The sequence below is a fragment of the Lepidochelys kempii genome, chromosome 6, assembly GCF_965140265.1.
Source record: "Lepidochelys kempii isolate rLepKem1 chromosome 6, rLepKem1.hap2, whole genome shotgun sequence".
NCBI lineage: Eukaryota > Metazoa > Chordata > Testudines > Cheloniidae > Lepidochelys > Lepidochelys kempii.
This window is the reverse complement of record NC_133261.1, coordinates 45,412,243-45,427,069: the sequence shown is the minus strand read 5'-3', so window position 1 is coordinate 45,427,069 and position 14,827 is coordinate 45,412,243. Positions and strand designations below refer to the sequence as shown.

Genomic DNA, 14,827 nt, shown 5'->3' with positions numbered 1-14,827 from the left:
TGTAGTTCATAAATTCACATTTAAACCGGCAACTCTGTTGTTCTGTTGGCACATCTCTTTCCAAAACTCCAACCATATGTAATGCACTGTATCTGACACAGTATTTATGAGCATAATTTCCCATGCTGATTTTGTGCATCTGGAACATTTCCAAGATCTTAAGCATTTTTGAAGAAGTGTCATTTCTAGAAATATCCATGTACACTTTATCTGCTTTTACTGAGACACTCCATGCCAACTTAAGATGAAATATTTATGAGTATAACTATAAGAAAGCTAAAACTCTGGGATGGTTTACTTCTCTCTGCTTTTGTTTGTTTTTACTTGATTAGTTTGGCTTACAAAAATTACAGCATACAGTAAATGAAACCCTCCCAATATTTTGTACAAACTACATGATTTGATATACAAGGATTCTGTTTTATTACAGTGACAATGTACAACCATGTCTATTTACAATGCAAAAAAGTATATAAACCACAATTACTGGCAGCCACTATAGTTTAGGAGGTAGCTTTAATTAACAAAATGAACTGAAGCCATATTTCCCATCATGTGTTCTATCAAATAATTTACAATACAAAGATAAAAATTCATTATATGCACAGTATGTACAGTTTAATTCTCAAAACAGCAATCTAGCTTAAATCTTAACAAGAACATTTCCAGAGTAACTGGTACGGCAGTGGATTTGCTATTGATTCAGCATATTGTTCAAGAAACTTCTATAATTACTTTGATCATGCATTCGTAACTTCATGTTGATCAAACTTCAAACTAAGTACAGATAAAAGGATAATTGATGGTAATTAAGCGATACATGGGCTTAGATGCTTAAGAAAAAATTTAAATTACCGGTAATTTACCAATTCACATGAAAATTAGTCCGTCTCACCACACTGTACTTTACTCGGAGAAAAATAATTGGCAGAGATGAAGAAGTTTCTATATTGAAAACTGCTTTTCATTGCCACCCCTTCTGGTAAAGTCTCAAGATGATCAGAGACATCATTGTGTGTATAAGCACTGTTGCAAACAGTGAATAGGGCTGGAAAATATTTTAGCTTCTCTCTCTCTCTTTCTAAATAAGCATGCTAACCTCACACACAGACAGCACTGATGATATACACTGTCTAGCCCATGGAAATTCCTTCTGGTAGTATGATCTTACATAATACTGAAGAATGGTACTATGGTTTTCACCTGAAGCAGTGTGTCTCCACTGAAAACCATGTTCAGTTCTACCGACAACTGTTAATATTCTTATTTCATACAGTCTGCAGATCTTGACGGATGACAAAAGATTTTTTTAAATAAAAATAGTTATCTTATTAAGATCAAATCTTAGTTTGAAATATAAAAAACAAAAACGTTATACCTATATTGCTCTCACAGTTCTGTATGGGAGACTTAGTCCCTTCTTTTGGCCCTGCAGTAAGTCATCCTGAGATTAATGCTGAAAATACTATACAAAGCTAGCAACAATTTTTTCTTAATTATAGAAAATCACATTTAAAAATTATTTCTTAATATTAACAGCTGTCCCTTATATTGTGCTTAACCAGAAAAATTGACAGAACTTGCCTTACACAACAGTAGAAGCAAAATACAATGGGAGTTCAACATGGAAACAGACCTTTAGCACATAAAAACTGTATAAAAGAAACCACTATTGCTTGGAAAGAATAAAAATATTGGTTACAAGTTTTAGTTTACCAATTATTTACAGTTGGCAACTCCCCCCCTCCCCTCAAATGTATGGCTCAAGAAATTTACTGCCCACTTCCCTTCTTTACAAGTGACACCACACAATGATTACAAAAGTGCTTCCTGGTTGAAAGGTCAGAACAGGTATGGTCTATGAAACATTGTACTTCTTCCTTATGAGAACAGCTTACAGCAAAGCCTCTCAGTCTTTAATTCTTGGTATATTGTAGGCATAACGAACCAAAGGGAATCCTCTGCTTTGATAGAAACATGCGCGACCACAGGCCTGCACTTGGTCTGAACTGTCCGACACAAAAGAGTCGTCCTCATCCGCATAATCAGAATGGGCAGACTGCGTGCCACAGTCTGACCAATACCCATCTGGCCGTTGGCAAGGCACCACTGCCAGTGTAGGACAACTGTGTGATTTTATTAAGTGTTTGCATGGTACAGGTTTGGATAAAAGAAGTGATTCACAACATTCACACATGGTAAGGTTACCCTGCAAATGTGAATACATGCCACAGTCATAGTAGAAATCCTGTGTCACACAGCCACCTTGTGTATTGACAGCAATTGCCACTGCTCCATTTTTTTTGGTGATACGCCGTCTGAGTAATTTCCAGTCTTCCTTGAACATTGGGTTGAAAAAAACGTACAGGACTGGATTCAGACAAGCAGGTAATGGGAAAAATATTAGAGTAACAGACTTCATTATTTCAGGGCTGATAGAGATTGCAGTTATCAGTGGTGCAAATGAGAAAAATGCAACAGGACAGAAAAAGATGCAGTTGGTGAAGATTAGCCAAGCGACATGCTTAATCATGCTGGATTGTGTGTTTTCTGAGAGGTCCTCTTTTTCCAAGTTGCAGTAAAGTTTAGTATAAATAATAGCCATTAGCAAAAATGCTAATGAGTTTAGGAGCACTAAAGTTACTGTAAACCCTAGTGAAGGTGTTTCTCCAGTGGGGAAGGGCAAGCAGAGGGGTGAGGCTGAATACTCCCCTTTATGGAAAAGTGGTAAGCATCCAGCTACCATAGCACACAGGAAAGCAAAAATTGCAGCAATTTGGAATTGTTTTACGTGATTGCTTTTCCCATTTTTAATTCTCTCTTTTGCAGAGAAGCTTCGTTCAACAGCTGCCAACATCAGGAAAAAAATGGCACTCTCTGATGAAAAGATTGCAAGAAACCCAGCAACTTTACAACCACGGCCAGTCTCCCACCATATGCCAAATTCAGCAAATCTTCCCCAAGAGATCGCATCCAGGAAAGTTAATATACCGGTATAGATGCCCATAAATAAATTAGAGACAGAAATCAGGCCTATAAACAGTTTGGAGGAAGACAATGGAGTACAAGATGCAAATATCGTTAACATGACAAGCAGGTTGAAGAACAAGGCAACCAAAAAAATAAACCAGACAGTAAGTCGAATCATCCAACTTCCCAGTAAATATTCACAGGGCTTAAAAGCACCTAGAAGAAACACAACAAAAAGGACAAGGGAATAAGAAAAATAAAATAGCATTGAAAATCTTGCATAATTAAGCACTATTACAAGCACAGAACTCATTATTTCTAGAATAACAGCACTCATCTGAAATCCTAAATAGGTCAGTTGAAAGTAAACTGTGCTGCTAAAGCTATTTACAAATTAATTAAGCCTAAAGAGATAATTACTAGGAAGAATGGTCATTCAGGAATAGTTTGTGTAAACAAAATAATTAATTAAACCCTAATTGTCTTTCTGCTACTCAGAGCTTTTATTAGGGTCACCTAAATAACTTTTATTTTTACCTCCATACTTTTTATAAACACATTGGTACAAAGAAATAGAAACACTTTACTGTTCAAATTAATCCTGAAAAATTTGCCCCACTCCTTTTTTTAAAAAAAAAAAAAAAAAACCAAGTTCCCATAATATGCGGTTCACAAACAGTCCCTTTGGAGTAGCTCTGGGTTATTTTAAGTTGTCAATGTTTCTTCTTTAAAAAAAAAAAAATTACAAGGAAACACTTTTCTAAAAAGCCTGCAAACTCAATTTATTTACTTAAACAGGGGCAGGATTTCACCACAAGTTTTCTGTTCTCAGCCCTGCCAGCAACACACTGTGTTACCTTGGGGAAGTCACAGAAGAAAATTATACTCTACATTTTTTGCCATGGAGATGAAGAAATGAGAGATAAATCAACTTAAACCATAAATCTGTCACAAGAAAGGGATTGATCTTAAGCAGCACCATTGCTCCCACACTCCCTTAAATCCCCTCCAGATGAACTCCTATAGGAGATCACATGGATGTCATGAAGGTTATTTAATGAATCTATCTAGTGCATTTTGAAAGTCAATGATAAGATGTGCACGCTCTCTCTCTCTCTCTCTCTCTATTTATTTACCTATATATCTACATATGCAAAGTAATACTCTTGAGAGTCCTCAAAAACGTTGTGATAGGCCTTGGCCCTTGCTGTGTCCCAAGCACTGAAAGCTACACTAAACGTCGTAAGTGGCAATCCCTCTTGCACTATAAGGTGGGTAGAAAGCTGGCTAGATTGTCGGGCTCAACGGGTAGTGATCAATGGCTCCATGTCTAGTTGGCAGCCGGTATCAAGTGGAGTGCCCCAAGGGTCGGTCCTGGGGCCGGTTTTATTCAATATCTTCATAAATGATCTGGAGGATGGTGTGGATTGCACTCTCAGCAAATTTGCGGATGATACTAAACTGGGAGGAGTGGTAGATACGCTGGAGGGGAGGGATAGGATACAGAAGGACCTAGACCAATTGGAAGATTGGGCCAAAAGGAATCTGATGAGGTTCAATAAGGATAAGTGCAGGGTCCTGCACTTAGGACGGAAGAACCCAATGCACAGCTACAGACTAGGGACCGAATGGCTAGGCAGCAGTTCTGCGGAAAAGGACCTAGGGGTGACAGTGGACGAGAAGCTGGATATGAGTCAGCAGTGTGCCCTTGTTGCCAAGAAGGCCAATGGCATTTTGGGATGTATAAGTAGGGGCATAGCGAGCAGATCGAGGGACGTGATCGTTCCCCTCTATTCGACATTGGTGAGGCCTCATCTGGAGTACTGTGTCCAGTTTTGGGCCCCACACTTCAAGAAGGATGTGGATAAATTGGAGAGAGTCCAGCGAAGGGCAACAAAAATGATTAGGGGACTGGAACACATGAGTTATGAGGAGAGGCTGAGGGAGCTGGGATTGTTTAGCCTGCAGAAGAGAAGAATGAGGGGGGATTTGATAGCTGCTTTCAACTACCTGAAAGGGGGTTCCAAAGAGGATGGCTCTAGACTGTTCTCAATGGTAGCAGATGACAGAACGAGGAGTAATGGTCTCAAGTTGCAGTGGGGGAGGTTTAGATTGGATATTAGGAAAAACTTTTTCACTAAGAGGGTGGTGAAACACTGGAATGCGTTACCTAGGGAGGTGGTAGAATCTCCTTCCTTAGAGGTTTTTAAGGTCAGGCTTGACAAAGCCCTGGCTGGGATGATTTAACTGGGAATTGGTCCTGCTTTGAGCAGGGGGTTGGACTAGATGACCTTCTGGGGTCCCTTCCAACCCTGATATTCTATGATTCTATGAGGAATCTCAGATGGCCCCAGCTCTATGCCACGTGCCAGTGGCCATAGGGTGCAGTGACTCTTTTAGGACAAGGGGGAGCCTGGGCAGAAGGTGCTACCATCTTGAGCTGGTGAAAAGCTGCTGGAGGCTGATCCAGCCAGCACAAGATAACCCCAATTTAGAGCGTCAAGGGCCACAAATGGCCCCAGGACCACACAGTAGATACAGTCTACTCCAAACTCTGAGTGAAAGAGTTATTGTGGAAAAGCATCAAAAGGTCAGTGCTAAAATCCCTCAAGGTCTTAACTGCCTTTTTGAACTCTGTTTCAGAACCCAGTAGAATTTAATTTTGCCTCTAGTTTATAGCCAAGACAAATGTTCTTCTGCATTAAGGAAAATCAGTTTACATAATGGTACAGTTGGATCATTAGATAATAGACCAACCAAAACAGATGACAAATTTCACTTTCTTGCAGGCATTCCCAAGTAGTAGATTCCTCACTGAATAATTATTTTCAAACCATATTTTTTTCATATCACATGAACATACTAATGTTAATCAGAATACTACTTTAAAGCAAAAACTGCATACTATTTAGGAAAATAAAAAGGGAACAAACAGTGTTTACGGAAAGGGAATTCAATATTTCCAAAACCAAATTGCAAATCACTTTCTAACAGCTGTAGGATATGCTAGCGGCTATCTCTACCACTTTGACAGAAAAAATCCCCTTCAGCCTTCAACCACCTTCATCCACTGCCTTCTCTGCCACCTCATGCTTCTCATTCCCCCAGGAAAAGTCTTCCTTTTCCCAGTCTCAATGCAAGCACATGGGTAATGTGGGGAGGGACGTGTTGTTGATGCTTCTTATTGCTGGCTCCATTAGTTAAGTGACTGGCAATCTATTCTCTGCAGCTAGGCAAAGTGAGGAGTGGACCTGGCGTATGAACAGTGATTCTGAATTTACACAGAGGGCAGGTGTCCTTGAGATCAGAGCAACATCTTGAACTGGGAAGAGATTATGAGCTGGGGGGGCTGGAGGTATGCAGTAAGCTTAAAAAACAAGTAGCTGTGCTTAGCTCCTTAAAGAGCCGAAGCATCACCAGCATGTGCAAAATGAGAGAGCTAAAGGCTGTAAAGCTTTTACCAGAGCACATGAATTAGAATTCCTTTGAGCAACCTAATAATCTAAAAGCAAACAAGCAGAAAGCAGCACAGGTTAAATTCATTCCTAATGTAACTGATGAGTTCAGTGCAGCTACACCAATGATGAATTTTTCCCTATAATCATAAACTGCTTTCCTGTGACCCAGGAAATCTCTCTTAACACTCCACATATGAAAACAGAAGCTGGCACAAAAGGCAAAAGCCAGTCTGGTGAATCCGAATAATGGATTCAAAATATTGCCATGAGAGGCAGAGATAAAATAGGTGTAGGCCCCTCTCCATCTTGTGGCAATTGCCTTGACAGTACGCCTCTGTGCAGGGAAGCAGGGGGATGGGAGGGGAACGCGAAGTTGGCAGGTACATGGCAGGAGCCATATTAGCTGGCTGGAACAATGTGCAATGGTTCTTAGCAGGTCTGCAGTGGGCAGGGGCTTACTCGGTAGTATGTCTGAGCCTTCTGGGTGACCTGGCAAGGAAGGAATAGCAGCTATGGAGAAGGAAGATAGGTGGGCAGGAAGAGTAGCAATGGAAGCTGTCTGTGGTGTTTCTTTGTAATATCAGAGAATTTCAGCAACTCCACAAACACTGTAATCTTTTATAGTTGGAGCAGTTCGGATGCACTACTAATGTGGAGAGTTGGTCCAAAGCATTAAAGGACAATAAATACTGTCAACTCTAAATATAAAGGTTAAGACTCTGTGTGCACTGAGCTTGGGAACCGCACATGGACTTTTCCCAACATGGCTCTCTACTACAGTGCTAAATTGGGCCAAATCCTGTGGTATTTACTTACCCAAAGATACCACTGACATCAGTGGGAGTTTCACCCAAGCACTGCAGGACTGTGTACACACAGGGACCATGACGCATTACAGACATAATTCAATAGACAGCAAAAGCACAATAAAAGGCTAGAAGTTCAGAGTATAACTAAAGTGGTTGTTTTAATTACCTGTTGTGGGTGTACAATGAATAATTGTCTGACCCAGTTCTTCATTCTCATCAGTGTTTGGAACATCTGCATCTGCTGTAGCTGAGTAAAAGCAGGAATTTTAGTCCTGAAGTAGCATGAGTTTGATTTTTTCTAATATTTTTAACCAGATACTACTTTTTTTGAAACCACCCAATTGAGCATGAAAGTATTTTTAAATCATAAAGCAATTAACTCCTTTCTCTGGGGATTATATATGCTCAATGCTATTTTAATTATCTATCTATCTATATTCCACTCCCCGCCCTCCAAACACTCAGACTCTTTAGATTCTATTTTGTTCTGCGGGACTTGAGGAACTCTGCGAAAATCCCCAAGACAAATCTCATGGATGCTAGGAGTTCAAAAAAGGAAGGGAAGGAGCAGGTCACTTACTCCCTTCCTCCTGTTGTTGCTCCACCCCTACAGTAATCCCATTACATCTTGTTTCTCCCCTCTTTTATCCCCTTCCCTGTACAGTACTACTGGGCCCCTAAGATGAATGCTATGTGGGAGAAAGAGTTGGGAGATGCACTCCCACCAGCAATCCCTCTCCTCTCTTTCCCCTCCACATTCAGCACTCCCTACTACAATCTACAGGCAAGGGTTCTTGCCAGCAATCCTTAGTGCCCACAATGACTTGTGGGATCTGGCTGGCTCCTGGAAAAGAAATACAGATGGACTTTGGGTTGAGAACTACTGCTTTAAGCCAAGGCAGTGCCAGCCTCCATATTGAGAGGAGAACGTGGAAACCTGAAACTAGGGATTGAAAGCTCACAGTTAAGACCCTGTCTCTAAAGGGAGATGGAGATGCTAAGACCAGCGGAATATTTCTTAGAGAGAGCTCTGAGGAGCAAGTGAATGGCAAGATAACTGACCCTGCCAATTTAGAACAATGGAAGAAGAAACATTTATTTTCTAACTGAAACAGGGAAAAGCTTATGTTATCCAACAAGACACATCCCACTTGTTTGGAAATAGGAATTGGATCATATAGAACCAACTATTTTGTAGCGGGTTCTCATATAATAAAAAGTTTTTAAATGAGTTTCTACATCTGTTTGTTGGAGAACATAATTATCTCCCTGGTCGGGCCTAACTTACGCAATGCAGCGGAACACCTAGTACAATGGAGCACTCACCTCTATCATGATCTATCAACACACTCTGATCATGGTGGCTGGAATCTTCCATGTTAGAATTCAAATAAGAGTCACAACCCCAAAATGCACAGCACTGGTAGGCATATGGAACAGACAGAGACCTGAAATACAGGCAAAACAATGAACAATATTAGCTGGCAGCATCTATATTCTTTTTAAAAGTGGGATGCTTCAAAGCTAAAACTGTTCAAGAGCAGCTTCTTTTTGACACATTCATTAATTAAAGACCATTAATTAAAGACCAACTTCAAACTGGAATCAGTTATGACAGTTTCTGAAGAGCTTTTACTTTAGGATACTAAAACTGACTAGAAAGGGTGTTCTTAATTTTGCAAAAGAAACACTAAAGCAGAGGTGGTTTGGATCAGGATTCCATTTCATCCAAGCCCTCAGTCTGTGGTGAAGGTAAAGAAACATTCCTCTTGGTTTGGCTCAACTCTATCTTATGCAAAGCAAGTTGTTACTAGTATTCATGTTATCACTTGTATACATAGAAATGAAAACTAATCAAGCTGGCTGAAGAGTAACTTTGTTGCGCAAGTAAGTTAATTCCCAGGTGACCACGTTATTCAGCATGCATCTGTCATCCTTATTGTTCATTTTGTTTAAATGAAATCCTTCACAGTGTAAGTCAGGATTTCCTGGTATGCACCTTCCTTTCTGCCAGTAATGGGACATGCTAAAAAATCAGTGCAAAAAAGGACGGGAGGGGCTGGCCACATATAAAGTTCAGCACTAATCGGTTGCCGTGAAAATCTATGCAAAAGCAGTGGCCTCATGGAGCTTTATCTGAATTTTTCAGGTAAGATGATGTAGCCAACCTGATTGATAACGATGTACGCAACTGTTCTGCTTCTTCTCAATCAATGGAACAGATTATATTGCTAACATTGAAGGTTATTTTTCTCTCAAGATAAAAGAAAATTAAGGTGGAGGGGTGGGGGGAATAGTACAATAAACCACACTTATAGGAAATGGGGCACTGAAGAGATTTAGAAAAGGGGTGCATATTCAAAGAACCACCACAAGATTAGTCAGGTAGGTTGCACTTTGATTTCTGAAGCATGGTCTCTGTACTCTAAAACAGTGGTGCTTCCTCACCACTCTGGTAATTCCTACATATGGAAAGTGGAATTTTACAAGGTTCATGTCAAAATATGGTAACTCTTACCAGTCTAGAATGCCCCTGTGCTAATCAGTATTAAGCAATGTACATAGGTATACAGTATTTTGAGATGGGCATACTTCTAATTACCCTTACAACAAAATCTCACAAAACCAACGTCATTCTGAGTCAAGGCTATAATAGAAATCCTACAAGAACTGAATTGTGCCTGGACACTATTTATATGCTCATCTTGGAGGAGTGTCAGAATAGAGAATGCCATGCTACGGTAGTTTCCAGCTTGTGGATCAAAAAAGCTGAGTCTCTTGTTAACACATGACTGAATATCACGAACTTCTGGGATTGAATCCTAGACGTCTCTGACTCTTTCCTCTGGTCTTGGGCAAGTAAGTGTCTTTGCCTCAAATTGTCCCATCTGTAACAATTCTTACCTGCCTCAGAGGGGTCATAAGAATTATGTTTCTATAGATCTTTGAAAATGAAAAAATCTACATAATGGTCTGATCCAAAGCTCACCAAAGTCAATGAGCGTGTTTCCATTGATTTCAACAAGCTTTTGGATCAAGCCCTAAATGCCTACTGTCGTTATTGTGCTGGGCCTCACAGAATAACCAGCATTTGTATAAAGGGTTGGGGTGGTGGAATCATAAAGCCAGCTCCCATCTTCCAGATTCTAGGAAGTTGACATGCTCAGTCACTAGCAAATGGGTCTTCACAGGTGTCCCGAACTCCATCCATACAATGACTCCAATTCAGAAATAAGGGGTGGGGTGGAAGTGTGTCAAGGATTCCAAGAACAACAGGTGAGAGGAGCCTTATGGAATAAGAATGGTCAAGATCCCCCCGACTTACTACAAAACTCCGGCACAACTGAGCTTACTTAACAGGAACACAGTGACCTTAACTGAGTTGACTTGACTTGTGTTACATTGTTTGTTCATCTGAATGCTATTTTAAACGTTCACCTGAACAGTCTGTAGTTTTATCTACCAACATACCGGAGCTTCACAAAGTCCTTTGCTGCCAATGCGTCTTTCAGCTCAGAGTTGCCTGCAAGTTTAAGCTGGTTTAGTCCATTTAGTCCCTCAGTTGGAAATGAAGTCAGCTCGTTGAAACTTAAGTCTCTGAAAGGTAAGTATTAAAATTGTTACACACAATAAGTCTGAAGATCCCATGGCGTGTTTCATATGAGTATGGATCTGCTCTAGTGTTTTTTGGCTAACGGTCAACAGGCTAACGGTCTCCACACAAGAGAGAGGAGTGCCTCATTTCATTGCTGTGTGCGTGTAGTTTGGGGATCTATAGGGATGAAAAGTGATATGAAATGCAAACACACATCAGGTTGGAGTGAGAAAATTTTTACCATTTCAGAAATTTAGGGCTGGTTTATTGCACAAAATGGCCTACTTACAGATTAGTTATAGCACCAAGTGTAGTAAATGCCTCCTTGTGAACCTGCTGGATCAAGTTTCTACTGAGATCACTGCAATTAATAAAAAATGCCATTTAGTTAGCAATTTCACTGAAATTTCAGAATAACCATTGTTTGGGAGCTCGGCAAGTGGCAGTCACATTATACCTCTCACAGGAAAGCCAAGTAATCTGTATGGTTTAACAACATTTTGGTATCTCCATGACATTTTCCATATAGAATCATGTATATATGGGCTTAATCCTGCTAGGTGCTGAGCATCTGGAGAGAGGTGAGAACATAAGCTCTTTGGGACAAGAATGCATCTTATTTTATATCTGTACAACACAATGGGACTCTGACTGGAGCTTTGGAGTGTTACTGTAATGTAAATAAGATGGAGAGAGCAGTGAGTTTTCACATGCAGGATCAAGGCTGGAGGCCTTACACTGTAGGGACTAACTGCTGCTATTATTTACTTAATAGCAGCTGTGAATTTCTGGGATCTCATATCTCCCTTTTATTAGCCCCTCAATAAGCAATGTACACTTTCGTATTATCCACCACATTTTAAGTCCTAATGTTTACCAATAAATTGTTTCATATTATAAATTTGCCAACATCAAGTAAAACACAGACAGTAATGCTCCAGTAAAAACATTAACATGACAGAGAACAGTCAAAAAAATCTCCCAAGAAATTTAACCTTGATAGTTCTCAAACACCTTACTATTTGTCCACTCAAAAGCAGGCATGCCAAACCCATGGGAAAAAAAAACGCAGAAATTGGGCTTGTTTTTGGCTTAATTGGCTCGTGAGGGTTTGAAGGTAATAATCTGTCTTGTATTAATAGGCTAGATGTTCTATATCCCAAGACAAAACTAACCATGATCTAGTTTTTGGCTAGTTTTTGGCTTGTAGCTTGTTTGGCTTGTAGTAGCTTATTGCTTCATTTTTGATCGGCTCCCGACAAGTAGGGGCCAGGGGCAAGCAGGTGTGGGGGGAAGAGAGTCGGGGTGCACAGTGGGCCCACCACAGTCCCTGACTGCACACTGAAGGGATCTAGTCACAGAGTGTTGAGGTTCTTAGAGACTGGCTGGTTTTGGCCTCATTTTGAAATGGGATTCGCTTGATTTTTGGCTTACTGTGAAAGCCAGGTGCTTATTTATTGCATGAAAGTTGGCAACTGTGTTCATGTTTACTACTTTAGGTCTGAGAGAATAACATTTGCCCTACTTTACTTACGCTGCTTTTTGCAATTTACTTCAGGTAAAAATAGTTAACTTAATTATAAAAATAACAAGAACCACTTTTTACCAAACTTGGCATGTAAAATACATATTTTCTTGCAATGTATTTATATGAATATATAAATATTAAGTACAGAAAAAGAGTAAAACTGGTGCCTAATAAAAACAGTAATTATCATATAGATCATGGTTAGCTTTGTCTTGGGATATAGAACATCTAGCCTATTAATACAAGACAGATTATTACCTTCAAACCCCCATATTTAATTATGAATCATAATTTATGTCCCATAGTATTCAGAAAGTAAAAATAAGTAAATAAAAATATATATACTTACAGGATGCGTAGGGAAGTTAGTCCCTGAAAGGTGTCTTCTTTGATTTCCTGGATTTGATTATGTTGTAAGGAACTGGAATGCGGGGGGAAAAAACCCACGTTATTTGGAAGCTAATTTCTGCCAAAATGAGTGATATTTGGCTTTTGTTTTTTCCCTCATCTATTTGTACATTATCCTCTACTGCTTTCCCCAGTCTGTTGCGCTACAGAACTACGCAAATCAGAACAATGGGAATAAGATAAGATACTAATCAATACCATTGACTCATGAAATTATTTTTCTGATCATCCCTCTATTTTGAGCCCACTGTTTAAATAACTGTTCTCCACTTCACCATAATAGGCATGGCTATTTTCTCTTGAAAGGTTAATTCAATATTTGGAGCCCCCTTATGGAGTTTCTAGCCCATTTTATTCACAACCCATTTGGCAGAGATGAACACTGACAAAGTGAGGTTTGAACTATCTCCAAGCCATAAGTGTCACTTTGTGACACAGATGCACCTTGGCATTTAAAACAAACCTACTCACTTCCAGGTTGAGATGATTTAGGCCAAGCTCCAACCCAGAGTAAACTACTACTTCTTAAAATATGGATTTATAAAAGGAAAACACTGAGAGACCCTTCATTATGCAACAGCTAAGGGGCAGGTTATCTTTCCAATTCATTCTCTTCCTATGTGCCCACTTGATAGTCAACATTCATTGAGGGGCTCCTGCATTCTAGGCAATAGATCTGAACTCTAAGGAACATTTTGAAAGCAAGGTAGCTTTAGCAGAGCCCAGCTGGCCCCAGAATTTGCTGCCCTTGGTAGAAAGCTTGATCTCTTTTGCACTGACAGTCAGGGCACAGGACAAGATTAATCTGTTTATTCCACCTGCTTGCCAGTGGATGAAATATTAACACTTTTCTCTAAGGGCAGCAGGGGATGGTGCATTTTTATGCTGCCTTCAACCACAGGACTGTTTCTGGCAGTGGAAGAAAGTGGTGGAGATTGGAGGGTTGTTATTTAAAAAAAAGATCTATTTTTGAATCAGGTAAATTTATCCTTATTAAAAATCAAATTATGTGGTCTCATAAATTGAGCAGGCACTTTACAATGTACAACATATTCCCTGCCCTGAAGAACTCACAATCTGAGGGCCTAAACCTGCAAGGTGCCTACTACCCTCAACTCTCAGTTATTTCAGTGGAAGCTGAAACACTCAGCATGTTCCACGATTGGACTCTGACAAGAGAGCACATGACAAGAGAATGAGGCAAGAAGGAAGGCAGGCTGGCTGGCTGCTTGTAAAAAGTAGGTTTTATGGGGGAGATAATGGGGTCTTGACAGGCTAGGATTTGGAGACAGATCTAAGACTAGAGGGTTACACATTGGAAGGTGCAAAGCTGAGAGTGAAAGAAAGACGAATGGCACAAGAAGAAAAGAAGACTAGGAGAGCACCCGGGGTAGAAATGGGAGCAGAGATATAAGCAGGGGAAAATATTATATTGGGCCTGGAAGGAGAGGATGAGGAGCTTTATCTGATATGGTAAAAGACCGGAAAAACAATGAAGAGATTTGAGAAGGAAAAGTGTTTCTTGGACAGGAAGAGGACTTTTAACAGTGCCATGTTGGATAGATAGAGAGGACTGAGAAAACTTGGGTGGGGAGTGGTGAGATGTAGGGAAGAGAAGGTTACAGTAACCCAGGGATTAAGAAGTAGGGATACCAAGGATGAGGATTGCCTATTTATAAATATGACAAGCTTGCTATGAAAAGCAGAATTACTGAGTCTTTCATTCTTTTTGTGTCTAAACAGGAAGAAATGTTAAACTCTGACTATGTGAGTGAACTCAACGGGTGAAATTCTCTGGCCTATGTTATACAGGGAGTCAGACTCATTGTAAGATTCTCTTCTGGCCCTAAAAATCTATGACATTTCCTTACTGTCAAACGTTAAGTACAAGAACTCATTATTGGAAGCTGTAGACTCAGTACACTAAGGGTTATTAAGGATAATTAACATACATTTCTACTTACATTTCTTCTAAGGAACTGCAGCCCTTAAAACTCGAAAGCTCTTTTATGTTATTATAAGACAAGTCCCTTGAAATAGACAATGGGAAGAATGTGGT

The 14,827-nt window shown here is 39.9% G+C and overlaps 1 protein-coding gene across 2 annotated transcripts in view; it reads right to left on the bottom strand.

The window, feature by feature from the left end:
* Positions 1 to 307: 307 nt before the first annotated feature.
* Positions 308 to 14,827, bottom strand: part of LGR4 (leucine rich repeat containing G protein-coupled receptor 4) — a 125,547-nt gene continuing 111,027 nt past the window's right edge. Inside the window, exons 12-18 of one of the 2 annotated variants that reach the window (XM_073347792.1) lie at positions 14,733 to 14,798; positions 12,710 to 12,781; positions 11,122 to 11,193; positions 10,709 to 10,834; positions 8,564 to 8,685; positions 7,404 to 7,484; positions 308 to 3,186 (exon numbers count right to left, since the gene is read on the bottom strand). In XM_073347792.1, the coding sequence (XP_073203893.1) occupies positions 1,910 to 3,186; positions 7,404 to 7,484; positions 8,564 to 8,685; positions 10,709 to 10,834; positions 11,122 to 11,193; positions 12,710 to 12,781; positions 14,733 to 14,798 (1,816 nt within the window). In that variant the 3' untranslated portion in view covers positions 308 to 1,909. The remainder of the gene's footprint in view (positions 3,187 to 7,403; positions 7,485 to 8,563; positions 8,686 to 10,708; positions 10,835 to 11,121; positions 11,194 to 12,709; positions 12,782 to 14,732; positions 14,799 to 14,827) is intronic. The other variant, XM_073347793.1, reaches the window with a different exon arrangement.